The sequence below is a fragment of the Triturus cristatus genome, chromosome 3_2, assembly GCF_964204655.1.
Source record: "Triturus cristatus chromosome 3_2, aTriCri1.1, whole genome shotgun sequence".
In the NCBI taxonomy this organism is placed as follows: Eukaryota; Metazoa; Chordata; class Amphibia; order Caudata; family Salamandridae; genus Triturus; species Triturus cristatus.
The window spans coordinates 334,449,559-334,465,279 of record NC_140584.1 but is presented as its reverse complement, the minus strand read 5'-3'; the positions used below and the strand labels follow the sequence as shown (position 1 = coordinate 334,465,279).

General features: G+C 44.3%; 1 protein-coding gene across 2 annotated transcripts in view; it reads left to right on the top strand.

The window, feature by feature from the left end:
- The first annotated feature begins 1,878 nt into the window (after nucleotides 1-1,878).
- MAN1C1 (mannosidase alpha class 1C member 1) overlaps nucleotides 1,879-15,721 on the top strand; it is a 330,020-nt gene continuing 316,177 nt past the window's right edge. Inside the window, exons 1-2 of one of the 2 annotated variants that reach the window (XM_085647808.1) lie at nucleotides 1,879-2,031; nucleotides 2,874-3,590. In XM_085647808.1, coding sequence (XP_085503934.1) covers nucleotides 3,024-3,590 — 567 coding nt within the window. In that variant the 5' untranslated portion in view covers nucleotides 1,879-2,031; nucleotides 2,874-3,023. Of the gene's footprint in view, nucleotides 2,032-2,052; nucleotides 2,435-2,873; nucleotides 3,591-15,721 lie in introns of those variants that run through there. The other variant, XM_085647809.1, reaches the window with a different exon arrangement.

The following is a 15,721-nucleotide window of genomic DNA, read 5'->3' as shown; positions in this document are numbered from 1 at the left end:
GTCGTTAGGCGGGAAGTATCGACCTACGAATGAATAAGGGTTTGAAAATAGGGCCGTGAAGGTTTCCCATATGTATGTGTGATTTCCCTTGGGGGTGGTTGAGCTCATTTAGTTGTTGTTTTGCTGCCAAGAGCACCTCCCTAGAGTTCGCTATAGATGACTTAATTCTTTTAAGGTTTATTGTATGGCATGCATGCATTCCAACTGGATTTGGAATTGATTTGTCTGGTAGTGCATAAATTGAGATTTCCTGTTGTCGATGATTGCTATCCCCTTTGTCTCCTAGGCAATAGGCTCTTATGAGTTGGAAAAGTGAGAGAGACACAAGGGTATAGTCAATTGTGGAGGTCACGTGACCTGAGTGGAATGAGGCGGCCGGTGGGGAGTCATCGACAGATCTGCCATTTAGCACCCTTAGGCCAATGTTCTCCAGGTCTTCTAGCAGCTCTGAGCCGCCCTTGGATGCTCTTCCTTGGACGCTGTGAGATTGAGTTGGGATGTTCCAATGAAAGAACTGGGCTTGAATGTATTCATTTGGGGTGGTGCCTAATGTTGCTGTTTCAGGGGGCAATTAAAACAAGAGTCTTATGGTGCTAGTGTTTCTCATGCCAGTAGAATCTCAGACAATGCCACACCCAAATGTGGAAGTACCAGGAACTGACTTCAACCCCTATGAAGTTACGCCCCTACTAACTGGAGACGAAATCTGAGTTGTGCAAACCTTACCATGGACTGCTTAACTCCTCCCCCTGAATCATCCATTTAATTATTAGGACAAAACCCATAATTTGGACTTTGGTGGTCTGAGGGCTATTGCCTCTCTCCACCAATCTCAAATGAGGCTAGAGGGGAGGATTCTGTCAACTGGATCTCAGTCTCCCTACTTCTGGCAGAACCTGGTGGTGCTCCTTGCCACCTGATTCCCTTATAGCGAGGAGGTTGGACAAGATAGTGGTGAAGTGGTAGGGGCCCCTGCAATCCCTTTCCTAGCACCCGTGCTACATGGGTATTCGCAGACCACGACTTGTTGCAGGGAGAGGGAGACCCATGGAGGAGGAGGATTGTCCCATCAACCCTGCACACCCTGGAGCACCTCCGTGCTTGCTAAGCTTTCCTTCCTAGTGATTCCCTCACCAGTCTTACTGAATTATTTTATCTTGCCAGGGTGATTTTCGTGCAACCTCAGCAGGTGAACCTAGGAACTCATTGCCCTGCAAGGGGAATTCTTTTGGATCATAAGGCAGAAGGGATGGAACACTACTAGGGCCAGTGGATTGCAAGGTGCTCCATCAATATCATCATGGTGGTGTCTGAGCGGCCATGCTGGTGCCGCTGGCACCATACCATCCACCGTCTCCGACCTTGTCACACATCATATTGAAGAGTGATCTCACTTGTGGCTGGGTACTGGCACAGTATAGACCTGGATGAAGGCCTTAGCATAGAACCAGGCAGCAGGCACATTCTGCCCTCCTGGCAGCCCAAGTGCCCATTTAATGAAAATGTTGTTTCCATTTTTATGAGGCTTTTAAAAAAAATTGACGGTCTACTTCATTTCAATTTAAAAAAAATCAAATGTATTAGATTCATCATGTGTTACCTTTATCCCCAAAAGGCAAAAAGATAAAATTACACCAAACTACAACACTAGTGACACAAATACTAGCTAACTTAACATCACGACACTGAATAGACAATGATTCACACTGGAACACAAATTAGGAATAAATTGCATTAAAATGACCAGCCAGCCACAAAATAACCTCTGCAGGCCAATGAGCAGCTGCTGTCAGTGACCTATCACAGGGACGTTTACATCTCGCTGTCTGGGACCGCTTTACAACCCCAATTTTTCCTGGGTGGGAATCAGCATCAGCAGTAAAATGTGCGGTGTCTTTTTCTGCTGTGCTGTTTCCATGGGAGAGATCAGAGCCGTTTGTAGCAGGCACCGGGAGAGGGGCTGAGCAGCCTGGCATGCCATGCAACATCTGCTAGTCGCACCGGCAGATGAGGGATTTATTCCAGAGCACGGTACGTGTTTTATCATTCAATGTGCTTAGGACCCCTTTAGATTTTTTTATTAAATGCAGCGGATTTCCGACTTGTGCGTGAGCACGCACTCCAAAGCACGGAAAGGGAGAAGCCGATGTAATCTCTTTAATAAATAATGCTGTTGTTTTTTTTTTAATGCAACGCAGCATCTGTAGATATTATTTCACAAATTCCCCGTGACATGCACGCACCCGAGGGACATATTTTTTTCTATTCATGATGCAGCGCCGGCTGACCATAATTCTTAATGATGTGCTGTAATTACTATTCCAAATGTTTTTTTCTCCATCATTCGCATCACGAAGGAGCGTGTTTTGAAGGCGCGTATTAGACAGATGACCTGCTGCTTCGTTTGCTGCTGGAATTCATAGCAACCTTCAGCGTAAGCTACCGTTTTTTCATCTTTTTTTTGCAAATGCTTTGGAGTTTAGTGCAGGCGGGGTGTAGCTCATCTGCTTGGCGGCAGTTGTTTTTTTTGTATTTTTTTTTTTATATGGATTGTCAATGCTGTCCCAGCCCCTCCTCCTCTGGGTGGTGCGGTCCAGCCCAGTGCTCTTAGCGGCTTGTGTGCAGGGATGTGGAAAGTTATATGATGCTCTTTGGAGACAGACACAGGCTCGCACAGACCACAGACAATACCCGCGCTGTCTAATACCAACAGGCAAAAGGATGCTGAACTAAATGCGACGGAGTACATATTTCATAATATAGACAGTTACCTTTGGAACCATTCGCCTAGAAGCTAAATCTGTACTTCCAAAAATAAATATAGTTTAAAATATGAATCTTTATTAATGTTTCTCTTGTTTACTGTCTTACAGCACGACATAGATGCCTCGTCACCAATCACAGCTTTAATGAACATCAAGCTTTGAAAAACTGCAGCCGAAGAAAAGCAGCCAGTTTCAGAAATGTAAAATGTGCACAAAAGAAAAAAGGTCTTCTGGATTCATCGGCTGAGTGCTTAAAACATGCACTTAAGGAAGTTTTATGGAATGTCGTCACCTGGTTTCGGCTTGCGCCTTTCTCAGAAATTTTTATTTTTGTTATTTTTATCCGGCTTAATTACTCTCTGTTTTGGGGCACTTTTTCTTCTGCCAGACTCATCCAGGTTTAAAAGGATTTTTCTAGCCAGGCCGCAGACCCAGAATGTGTTTCGAGATCTCAGCTACCCGGCGAAGAAGTTGAATAAAAAAAAGCCTGAGGATGCGGACAAAAAATATGACTTGAACAGTGTTAACTTGAGCAGTGGAAGGGTTAAAAGCAAATTGAGGACAAGCCCAGACTTTGATGCTGAACATGAAAAAGTAGGCTTTGCACCTTACAAAAAAGATGAAGATGTTTCAGGAGATCCTAGGGACCAGTCGGATCCCGTCCAGAGCACTTTCCAGAAAGAGAGTACATCTTTTGACAAAAGAAAACTTCAATTTAAATTTGATTTTAAGAAATTCCAAAACAACCTTCGATATCCACCACTGGGGAAAGGAGAAAAAGTTGAGGACCCAGAGACGAGAGAAAAAAGAATGAAGATCAAAGAGGTAAACTCAAAATGTCGAATTATTATAATTTGTAATTGCATTCTAGAAACCATGATACAAATATCTTCGAGCAGTGGAAATGGATGAGTTTAGTTCTGCAACTTTGCCTGAAAATTTGGTGGAGTAGGTCTTGTCAGAAAAGTTTCTTAGACGCTCTGTCGGTCCCTCAGTTCGTGCTTGACTTCTTCTGTGAGTTCTGGCTTTCTAGACAGCGGTGCTTTGCATGCTAGGATGTATTTTTCACATTTGTGTTATTTTCTTTGTATTTATACAGCACATTGCTGTCATTGATGTAGTTCAAGTGTTCTCCTACCCTCAAAGGCATGGAGGGTCATTCACATTTAGATGAGGAGGATGTAGGATGGTAAATCCTAAATGTAAGTAGGCATGTAGTTTTGAGAGTACCGACAGGCGTGAGGCAGAGATGTGCTCCAATGTGGTGCAATAAGCAGAAAGCACTGCTTGATACGAGTATGTCATGTCTACATGTCTTTTCACGAGGAGTCTGGTTTGCTGTGGAACCCGGGTGTAAAGGAGGGGACACCATAGATGATCATCCGTAGTGATCCAGCTAAGAAGCTGTGAGTCAGACAGTTGAGTTTCTAAAAATCAGGTGTAACCGCTCCGGTGGAGCCAGATAGGATTGGCCCGTAGAATAGATCATCACATGTCTTAAGTGTATGTTGTGATAGCCTAAGGCGGGATTATAAATACTGAAGTAAACAGAGGCGGTGGGTGGAATGCTTGGACTAATTTCAGCCACTAGTAATTGATGACTTGGGGCGCATCCCAGTCCATTGTGTGTTTTGTGCACCATGCCACCGCAGATTAGACCCAGCCATATTCAGATCAGTCTTGGTCCAATAGAAGCAGTCCATCTCCAACAGGAACAGTTTAGTCAGAACTACCAAGCCTGCTTCTCTCTGAACCACAATGAAAAGCCCCTACCGAAGAGTCACAACTAGGGCAGAACTGGTCTAGAGTTGCTTGTGTTCTGGTTCAGAGAGGGCATTGCCTGGCAGTTCGGTCTAGACTGTTCCCACTGGAACAGGGTCAAAACTGATTTGCATGATGCTGGGTCCAAACCGAGGTGGCATGGTGGGCAAAATAGTGATTGACTTTGAGGCTGCCTGAGTAATTCAAGCCTTTCGTCCATCACTTTTTTGTATACTTCAGGATTATAAGTACAAAGCACTGTCCCACTCTGTGTCTATGCCAAGGTGCATGCTCAGGTGTGTGTGTGCTGGGCACAGGACGCAAATCGGGACAGACACTGCATCAACAGCAAATACCCTGGTCCCACTGCAGCTGGGAGCCTGTGCCTGCATTGGGAATAGCATATTAATGAAAGACAGACTCGCTGTTTAGCTTACACTGTGCAGGCAGTAGCCATCCCAATTTTTAAAGTGGGAAGAAATCTGCTAAAGGCAGGTCAAGAGAGTGACTGCACCCATATGCAGGGCAATGGCTGAGAAGGAGTCTCTGACAGCCCATTTAAGCACCTTCCAATTGAAGCTGTCAGGGGAATGTGGTGCACACTGACTACGTGCTGCATCTTTGTGGCACACTGTTAGTGAGCCTCCTGACCAGTGGCGGCCGGCAAGGATCGGGGGTGGCGAGGTGGGGGGGGGATTGGAGGAGGAAGGGGAATGTAAATGATAAAACCACTTACTTTATCGCCTCGTCCCGCGTCTCTTCTCTGTCTCTCTTCTGTAGTACTCCGGCCGAACAGCAACCAGGAAGCACACCCAGGCTTCCCTGACCAATCACATGCTGTAATGCAGCGTTGTGATTGGTCTGAGTTCCGTAGTTCGGGGCTCAGCCAGAGAATGGGGCCCTGGGTATGTTCTCCATGCAGGCTGTAATGCAGCTTGCATGGAGAACATGCAAAGTATGCATGAATGTGTGGCCGGCCAAGCATTCATGTGCACTTGGAGTAGGCAAACCACCCCTCCCCTGCCCTGCTCTGAGAGCACAGCAGCCCCGCTCGCTCACCTTCAAAGCAGCTGGAAACTATAAAATGATAATAGCAACAGGTTACTATCATTTTATTTTTCCCTTTCCTCACACTGCCTCAAACCAGTGGGGTGACGCTTCTCCGCCTTAACGGAGGAGCCACCACTGCTCCGGACTGCTCCTTTGCCCTGGAACCGGTCCTCAGTAAAACCGCGTAGGTTCAAAGTCTTCCTTCATTTGCATGGGGCCACAACCCCAAGTAAAAGAGGGCACTCCCCCTTTAGACTGGGCCTGCGCACATTAGCGCCTGTGCAATTTGTGTTACAGAAAGAGTCGCACAAGTATCTGCGGACCGTTCTGTAAAACCAAAGTGCCTTGGGGGGGGGTTAAAAAATTGGGCATGGGCACCATCTATAATACGAAAAGCATATCCTGTACATCATGAACTACATCTATTTAGCTTGGGATATTGTTCCATCCACCTGCTAATATCTGTATGTGTAACTCTTGGTCTAGTATTTACAATCAATTTAGTAAAATGCAAGTTAATAGAATTTAAGGTTCCTGTGATTCACTCTGGTAAACACAATTCAGAATGTGGCATTGTGCATCCAAGGCATTATGTTGACTTTCCGCTGTGTACCTATCCCTATGCGGTTTTAACTACATTTCGCAATTCTCTAATGTGAAGTTTGAATGCGGCCAAGCATATTTATTTATTTCTTATTAGCATTTTCATTGCATAAAGTCAAATATTGTGAATAAGGGATGAGCAGGGACACAATCTGCATGCTCAACTAAGCTTTGAAATTGTGTGTGATTGTCAGTAAGCCTATATTGTAGGCTCTGTCGATAATACACAAGGAAGACAATGCCCAGTTCATGACAGAACTACATGAACATCATTAGTCCTAGTTCAGTGTGAATAAAAACTAGTTCCAGCATAAAAAATAGACATCAATTCAAAAACATGCTGTAATAGAGCATCATAAACAGTTTTCGTAAAGAGCTGATCACTCCATAACAATGAGCAGCAATACATTGGCAGACTTTGTTACTCTGGCGACCGTACCATTAAAATAGTCTTGCTTCAAGTTCTTGTTCCCTCTTGTCAGAAAAGTGGACTCTGCCTTCTTTAGTGGGATACATTTGATAGAGAACCACGAAATGTGAAATGGCATTGGCAGCAAGTCGTCATGGTCCAGGGTGAAGTCGTTTTCCATTTACATGTCCCAAACACTAGTGACAGATACCTCAGCCTTATTACTAAGTGTTAGTTTAAAAAAAATCTAAATTAACTTTTTCTTTGCACTTTCAATTTACATAGCAATCGATTTATGCAAAGCATGTGTTCTTTCAGCCTCTATTACAAATGGAAAGTGTAGCAATATTAACCTTCCGCAACTTATACATTTTGTTGGAAGCGCCCCCACCCATCTGATCCCCAATTTCTCTCGCCTTGAGACGCCAGTACTCACCTATTTTAGCTCACACGTTTCCATATTATTTTGAAAAGGCCTCAATCACTGGATATGGCTTTCTCAACAATCATATATTCGTCCATTCCTGCCAGCGTCGGCAGGTCTTGTAGCTTCTATTGCTTGGCGATGTCTCTTTTCGCAATCATGAATGGGGATTAGTTGTATTTTGTTAATACCAGGTCATCCAATATTCTTACGAGTGTCTGTTCAGGCTATTTAAACTGCATCCCAGGCACCTTTGGTGAAATTCCTCTAATTTAGGGCGGTCCAGAATTCAAAAGCAGCAAGCACTGGCAAAGCCAATAGGTGAAGCCTATGCAACAGCCATTGGCTTTGCGAATAGGTTTTAGGTATGTTGCACACTAGCGTGGCTGCTATTCAGCATGGCAAAAAGTTAGTGGGGTAAAGGAGAGTGGCGTGGAGGGGTGTCGTAAAGTGGAATGTTATGGAGTGGCGTTGAGTAGTTTAGAATTGAGGGTGTGGAGTATCATGGAGTGGAGTGGAGTGAGTAGAGTGGCTAAGAGTGAAGTGGAGTAAAGTACATTGGTGCAGAGTAAATTGGATCAGAGTGCAGTGTCATAGAGTGCATTGGTTTTGAGTAAGGTGGTGTAGAGTGCATTGTGTAGAGTGCAATGACGTTGGGTAGAGTGGCTAGAGTGCTGCAGAGTAGATTGCAGTACCTTATAGTGCAGTGGCATAGAGTGGATTTTTCAGAGTGGAGGGAAGTGGCATAGAGTGGAGTGGTTCAGGGTAGAGTGGAGTGGTACACGGTAGACTGCAGAGGTGTAGATTAGAATGGCTTGGAGTGCAGTGGTGTAGAGTAGAGTGGTGTAGAGTGCAGTGGTGCCAAACAGATTAGAGTGGTCTAGAGTGATGCATAGTGTAGTGGCATAGAGTGTAGTAGAGTGGTATAGAGTTGAGTGGTGTAGGGTAGAGTGCAGTGGTGTAGAGTGCAGAGGAGAGTGGTGCAGTGTAGAGGGGTGCAGAGAGCAGTGATGTGGAGTACAGTGGTGCAGAGTAGAATAGAATAGATTGATGTAGAGTGCAAAGGTTTAGAGTGGCATAGTGTAGTGGCATAGAGTGCAATGGTGCAGAGTAGAGTGACATTGAGTTCAATGGCAGAGAGTGCAGTCTTGCAGAGTGCAGTGCCATAGAATACAGTGACATAGATTAGAGTGGCACAGAGTAGAGTAACGCAGAGAGCAGTGGCGTAGAATGCAGTGACATAAATTAGAGTGGCACAGAGTAGAGTAACGCAGTGAGCAGTGGCGTAGAATGCAGTGACATAAATTAGAGTGGCACAGAGTAGAGTGACGCAGAGAGCAGTGGCATAGAGTACAGTGACATAGATCAATCATGCAGAGTGGGATAGTGTGCAGTGGGGCAACGTGCAGTGGTGTACAGTGTAGTGGCTTAGAGCGCAGTGGCGCAGAATAGAGTGCCATAGAGGGTGTTGCGTAGAGTGTTGTACTGTGGCGTAGAGCGAAGTAGATTGTCGCCGGGTAGAGGGGTGCAGGGTAGAGTGGTGCAGAGAGCAGTGGCATAGACTACAGAGACTAATAGAGTGGCTTAGCATGCAGTTGCATAGAGTGTTCCAGAGTAGAGTGCAGTGGTAAAGAGTAGACTGACGTAAAGGGCATTGATTTTGAGTAAAGTGGTGTAGAGTGCATCAGCATAGAGTGCAGTGATGCAGAGTAGAGTGCAGTGGCGCAGAAAAGAGTGGAGTGGCACAGAGTGGAGTGGCGTTAAGTGCAATGGCACAGATTGCAGTAGTGCAGACTGCAGTGGAGTAGAGTAGATTGTTTCAGAGTAGAGTGGAGTGGTACACAGTAGAGTAGAGTGCAGAGCAGATTAGTATGGAGTAGAGTGTGTTGGTGGAGCGGCGCAGAGTGGAGCGATGCATAGTAGAGTAGTGTGGGGAAGAGTGCATAGGTACAGAGTAGAGTAGTGTGGGGTAGAGTGCATTGGCACAGAGTAAAGTGGTGTAGAGTAGAGAGGCGTGAAGTAGCATGGAATGGTGCAGAGTAGAGTGCAGAGATTCCGTGTAGAATGGTGTGGTATGGCATAGTGTGGAGTGGTGTAGAGTGGAGTGGTGTAGAGTGGAATATTCATGGTGTGGTAGCATACTGCCATTACAAACAACACATATTCTTTTGAAATGACCATTGCATTTGCAAAGAAATACCGTTTTACTGATAAAAGTATACAGTGCAGAAACAATGTGTTGAAATGCCATCTTCTAGGGCAGTGGTCCTCAGACCTTTTGAGTCCGCCCCCCACCCCCACCCCCTGTATAAAAGAAAAATCATTGCCCCCTCCCCCAAGGATTTTTCACAATTATTATATTCAATTTGCAATGTTTAAGTATGTCTAGACTTATTGAAACATTGAAACATTAGTGTTATGTTAAATCTATTCAAAATGTCCTATTAGAGTTGCTGAATTCTGATCATTTGTGTTCAACTTAAAACAAAGCACTACTATCAGCATGATGCTTCTTTTGACCAGAGTCTGGTGCCCCCTCTGGTATCAGTTAAGGCACCTCTAGGGGGGGCCGCCCCTAAGTTTGAAGACTTTTTTCCTAGGGTATTGATTTGTTTGATCGTATTAAAATATTTGTTTCCACCACATGTAAGAATTACCAAAAAATGTGCTTCATCTGTGCTGTACAAATTCTGATATCCTAAGAAATATCTGCACAGTTCATTTACAGACATTTAAATTTTGTTGTGTGCCGGAAAATAACATTGTAGAGCCTTCCTCAAACATTGCTCCAATAGACCGCACGATTGTCACATAATTCCTCTCACTTTGAAGTCAGAGAAAGAAAAGTAAACACCAAACTCCCTAGAAGACAAAGCCTGATATTTGAACTCTGTCTTTGAATGCATAGCAAATGTGACAAGATAAGCACGAGATCAGAACAAGATTTAAAGGCCAGTTTACAGTAATCCATTACTGGTGGAATAATACAATAAACAGGGTTTGTGCAAGGGAATGGACAAACATAAGCTAGATAGCCTAAAACAAATAGAGCCAGCAAATAAAAAGCAAGTAAATGTGAGTGACAAGCCACAATGCCAATGGTTAACATTGGGTGTAATGCATTCCCAGGGAAACTTTCCGAATGTCCCAAGATGTCTTTAGCAAACCAGGCAGCTGGGCTGTCTGATAGGCTTCGACCTGAAAACTGGACCAGGCAAAAGAAAGCTGACGGACTTCAGGTGGGCACTGACCATGGACACAGAAGGACTATAATTACTGCACCAACCGACCGACAAAGAAGGCCAGCCTGTCCATATCCCACTGGCCACAACACCCCCTTTGATCTCTGCAGCACTATGTGTGATGTGGGCCCTTCTGAAAATGCACTTCTTTTGTAAGTCAATAAAACGTTCTAGTCTAGTGTAGGTCGTTCATTGGGGCAAATAAATAATTGTTAATTAATGAAAGCTATTTATTCTTGCATTATAACGTAAACAGTTCTCCAGAGCCACTCGAGGAGTTTTTATAAACCTTAGTATTTCCCACAAATACTTTTATATGTAAAAAATACTATCTGTATTTATAGGGGTGGATGCCGCAAAACATTTAAAGGGACCTAGGTAGTGTGCCTATTTGAAATATACTACAATTCCCCACAGAGAAAGTGTTAGACTGACCCAATTCATCCCATCATCTCTAAACTATGCAAAGTGTGGCTAAAGGCTGATCCTAACACACACTGTATAGATATACTTGTGTCCCAAAAAATTCAAGTGCATGACTTCTCTTTTCGTCTTTTGCTACTCTGTTTATTGAGGCAGTCCTCTTTGCCTTAAGCAGCCCCTGGGATTGTCTTGAGATTCTACTACACTACAACATTTCAGACCGGTTTTAAAAATGTATGTGATTTTTTAACATTTACTAAAATATTACAGGACTACCTTTAGGATAATAAATAAGACTCTTGGACTATTCAGTGAAAATTGCACTTCCCCTAAAAATTCTAGTACAGGAGTTCGAAAAGTAAATCATCTATTCCAACTTCTGAAAAACCTATACTGAATCAAGGGTGCAACTGAAGGCATATTGAGAAACTCTTCCTAGAATTGTCAATTTCTTCCCCTTTATCGTGATGCTAGAGTATCCTCTGAGTAATCCCATTACTTTCCATAATCTGGTATATGTTTTTCATACAATGTTTTGAATGGGGCGCAATTGGACATTTTTGTGGGATACCATTCACAGTTCCATACAGGTTTCATGTGCAGATATGAAGTTTGCAGAATATAGAAAGGGATCCTTTCCCACTTTATTATTCTGAGTTTATTTGAGGATTTCTACATAGGAGGTAGTAAGCCAACTTACCTGGAGAGACGTCTGTGGGGGAAGCAAAGTTTTAGAGCTCTTTACAATTGAGGTCAAAGGAAAGCACTCTTGATGGATGCATCTGAGAAAAAACTGAGACTATTCAACATTTTTGTCATTGTTTTTCTAAAGGTGCTTGTAGATAGCCTATGGTGACTGGAATTTATGCATAGTGATGCATTTTACATGTAGAACAGTTTGAGTTTATCAGGGAATGTTTAGGCTAGTGATGATCAGCTGCTGTAGGCAGTCTACCCGAAGATGTTCTGATCTCCCTTTAAGCCGGAGTCCTCATTAAAGTTGGAGTTAATTACTCTTATGTGCACATACAAAGTGGGTTCAGCTTTTCAGCTAGTCTGTTCTACTATTCCAGTACAAAACCTATGCTAGACTCACGCAGACCCCTCCACATGGCTCTCGGCTTCCAGATTGTACACCGGCGTTAGGGAGAGAGGAGGAGAGTGTCATATCTCTGTAGACATGGCGCTGTCCTGCTCTTTCTGTCACGCAACGAGCGCAGTAACTTTGGGGCTGCACCGCATTCCATGACAGCTTTGTACATCTGGGCCATGGTATATTAGCTACGCTGCTAACCTCAGACTCTGGGGCCCAGATTTCTGATTCATTGATTCACTTTATCTCTCTAAGCCTCAAATTATAAATAAGAAAAAAGACAACTGTACTGAGGGTCCGATTTACAAGTTTTACCCACATCCCATCTTGATTTCTGTAATCTGGTCTCAGTTGCCCAACCTTGACCCTTATTGTTGGAAAAACACCCACTATTTGTGTGCAATCCCTGTATCCCAAGTTCTGAAGGTAATGGGCTCTCGACAGGGGGAGGGGGGTCCGCATCCTCTCCTGTGAGGGAAGCCAGATTTACATACTAAAGGTGATGGGTTCTTTGAAGTTCCCTGTCTCTGGATGCTAATTCGCCAGTCATCCTGTGAGAGGGGATGTAAACACCCTCTGCCCAAGCAGGCTTTGTTCCTGAACTCCTGAGAGCAAAGGACCTCACGCCTGGGGGTCAGAAACACATCTGTGGTGGCAGGCTGGCTAGGACCAGTCAGTCAGCACACTAGTACATGGTAGGTTTTAAGGGGGTACCACTCATTTGCCCACTGGGTGCATATATTCATAAATCCATCACTGGAATCAGTGTGGGTTTATTAGTACCAGATGTTTGATACCAAACATTTCTAGTTTCAGTGAAGCCATCATGTAGCTGGGGAACTCGTTTTTGACCAGTGTCCAGCACTTGTACTTAAAATGGCTTCCTTGGTCACTTGTACTCGCAGTAATTGAACTGGCCATCACAGGGGCATATCTGCTCATGCAGATGTGTCCACATATGTAATATAATGCACACTGCCTTAGGGCTGTAAGGCCCTGTTCTAGGGGTGACCTACAGATATTACATTTAGTGTTAGGGGACATGGTACTCAGATGTGCGGCATGTCGTGTTTTCACTTGTTAGAGCCCCTGGTCACGCAGCCTGCAGTGGCAGTCTGCAGGAGTTTGTTTCTGGTTCCCTTAGGGTGGCACAAGATCTGATGCAGCTCTCAGGGGCCTCTTTAGTACCTATACCCTAGGTACCACCTACTAGGGACTTACAGAGGTGCTAAGGGCTTGGTAACTTGGGGAGCAAATGACCAGTTGTCTTGTTTTGGGCAAAACACTGGCACTGGGGACCTGTTTAGCAGGAACCCAGTCACTTCAATCTAAGTTGCATCAAATATCAGACAAAAAGTGAGGGGACTACTGCAACAAAAACCCCGTTTCCGGCAGTCAATGCCATAGGGCAGCCTTCCTGCTATGGCCCCTTAACATCTGCATTTCAAAGAAAATCACCTGTAAAAGATGTCTGAGCCATTGTTTATCGCCTCGAAAGAAACGTACTTGAAAACAAAATCACAAACAAAAACTTTGTCTGCCTGCTGCAGCTTTAGTGTCTATTATCAAAATAGTTGGATTTGCATCAGCCCCTTCCTCATGATTGGATGGCTTTCTTGTCACTCTGAAGCCCCTCTTCCCTTTCAATGGCTTTCCTTCCTCTTCTTCTGTCTGTCCTACCCCTGAAGCACATCTTTTTTTACATCACTTTTCATTGGATGAATGTATACTTTCCTTGCTGACACTTGGGAACATGTTTTATTTTTCTTTACGCACTCATAGGAGATCATTGCTTTCTATGCTCTCTTCCCTGTCCCCCCATCCCACTTTATTTATGACATATATTTTTTATTTTTATGAGAGCTCTGCAGCTGCACACTGTTACCCCACTCCTCAACTTTGTCAATTTTCTCCGCTATTGACCCTCCCACCCCAGGTGAATAACTTGGCACCTCAATTTTATTTTTTTAGTTTTTGCACAGAACTACCATGCTGCTCAGTTGTCTCCATTTGTGTGGCATCCCATAGGGTGCATTGGCTGAAGAGGCGATAGTAACACAAAGACTCGGGGAGCCAGCAGTAGATACCAGCATCAGTAAACTGTCCCCGGTCCCTACCAAAACGACTTACTAGTTGTGGGCAGCATTTTCTCCCGGATATGAGGAGGGCCCCTAAACTTCACTTTGAAATGGCCCCCTTCTCATTTTAGCCGATCCAGAATGAGGGCCACATTGTTCTGTGTACATCATACATGTGCTCCTCCTCAAAGCACTCTGCTCCTTCTAGGAGCTTTATGGTCTGGACTATAATAAAAATGAAAAAAAGAAACTACGTGTTATAAAATACAATCGTGTGTAACTGGAGCCATAACGACAACGGGTTAGTGCTTCTACATGTTATCTTTTTTCCTTGCATATATTTTTTTCCTCCATTTTCGAGTGCCAATGATGAATAAGAAAAAGCTTTTTTGCCCAGCAGGCAGTTCTCTGAAAGCGATGCTCGCCTCTGCGGCATGGATAATTTACCACACTCTCCTAGAGCTGTACAACTGATAGCCCGGGCTGGATTGCATTCCCCGGGACATGGTGTGCTCGTGGCAAATTGAAATAAAATATTGAGCAGTACAAATAACCGAACGAGGTGCAGCTAATCTGGTCCGAGCTGCTTTATTGCACATGGGGCCCGAAGACACATTGTGCTTCTCTGGTTCCTCAGCAAGGCATGCTGTCACTGGATTTCAAAGGGAGGGGCATACCGAGCACCTTGCTGGTGGGATAGTCTTTCTTCACTCACATTCCCAGTTAGCAAGAGCTCGCTCCAACTTTCAACGAGCATTGTCAAAGCCAATAGGCCTCTTTTTTGTAGTAATAAGTTTTGTGTGTTGAGCGTAAGTATGTGTTTTTATAAAACTGTAGTGGAAAAGCAGAGTGCTGGGATAAGACAGAGTAGTGTGAGTGGATGGTCAAGCAGTTGCGAGTGTTGCTGGTGACGTGATGGGTAGGGGACAGTAGTGTGGTAGTAAAAAGTGGAGCGCTTTATTGGGAAGTGGTTGTGTACTGCTGATGTTTCTAAATGGTTGCTGTGGACTGGCTGTGCTGTTGTGGCAGGCGCAGGCTGTGCTACAACTAGAGTTGGTGGTGCAGTACCATTCCCAGTTTTGGTGGTTCCATGCTGGTGGGGTGCCAGGGTGCAGTTCTCGGGGTGGTGGTGGTGGTGGTGTGGTGCGGAGGGAATTGATCAAGTTTAGGTCATATTGTGATTGACACACAGATAAGTCAGAAGACGGATGTTGCCTTGCTGTGACTTCCTAAGATGGACCCACACATAGTTTGCACATTGGACACGACCTCTGTGTATTAAATACATTTTTAGAACATGATTCAGTCCTACCAATCAAAAAGCTTTGATGCCAAATAATGAGTCATGAAAAGTGTAATAAATAAAAAAATAAATAGGGTAACTGAGAAGCAGAGTTGTGGTAAGGTCTATATTGCTGCGTTAGCTCTGTGGTAGCCCCAGTGCATTTGTGTGTTAGTTGTGCTGGTGTGGTGCTGTGAAAGGTGTTGCGTTGCCGGCTGTTTAGAATTGTGTTTTAGGCTAGTGATATCCGGTTGTAGTTGTCAGGGGCTTAACTTGCTTACCCTTCTGTTTCCTAACCTTGTGTCCATTTGGTGCTGGTGCACAGGAGCTGAGGTGAGAATGAAGAATGCTGCTCACAAGACCTTTGCATTGTCGAACCAGCAGCTTACCCTCACTATTAAAGCAATTTTCATTTATAGGTTCGACCACCTTTGTAGTCATTGAAACGTATTGTACTGATAATTTAGACAGTCCTAGCTAGAACTTCTTCTTACTCCCTTAGGGTAAAAAATGATCTTAGCTCCTTAGAATTTGATGAGCGGTGGTAAGTGTTTGCAGAAATATACTGGTATTGTCATCTGTAAGACGCTC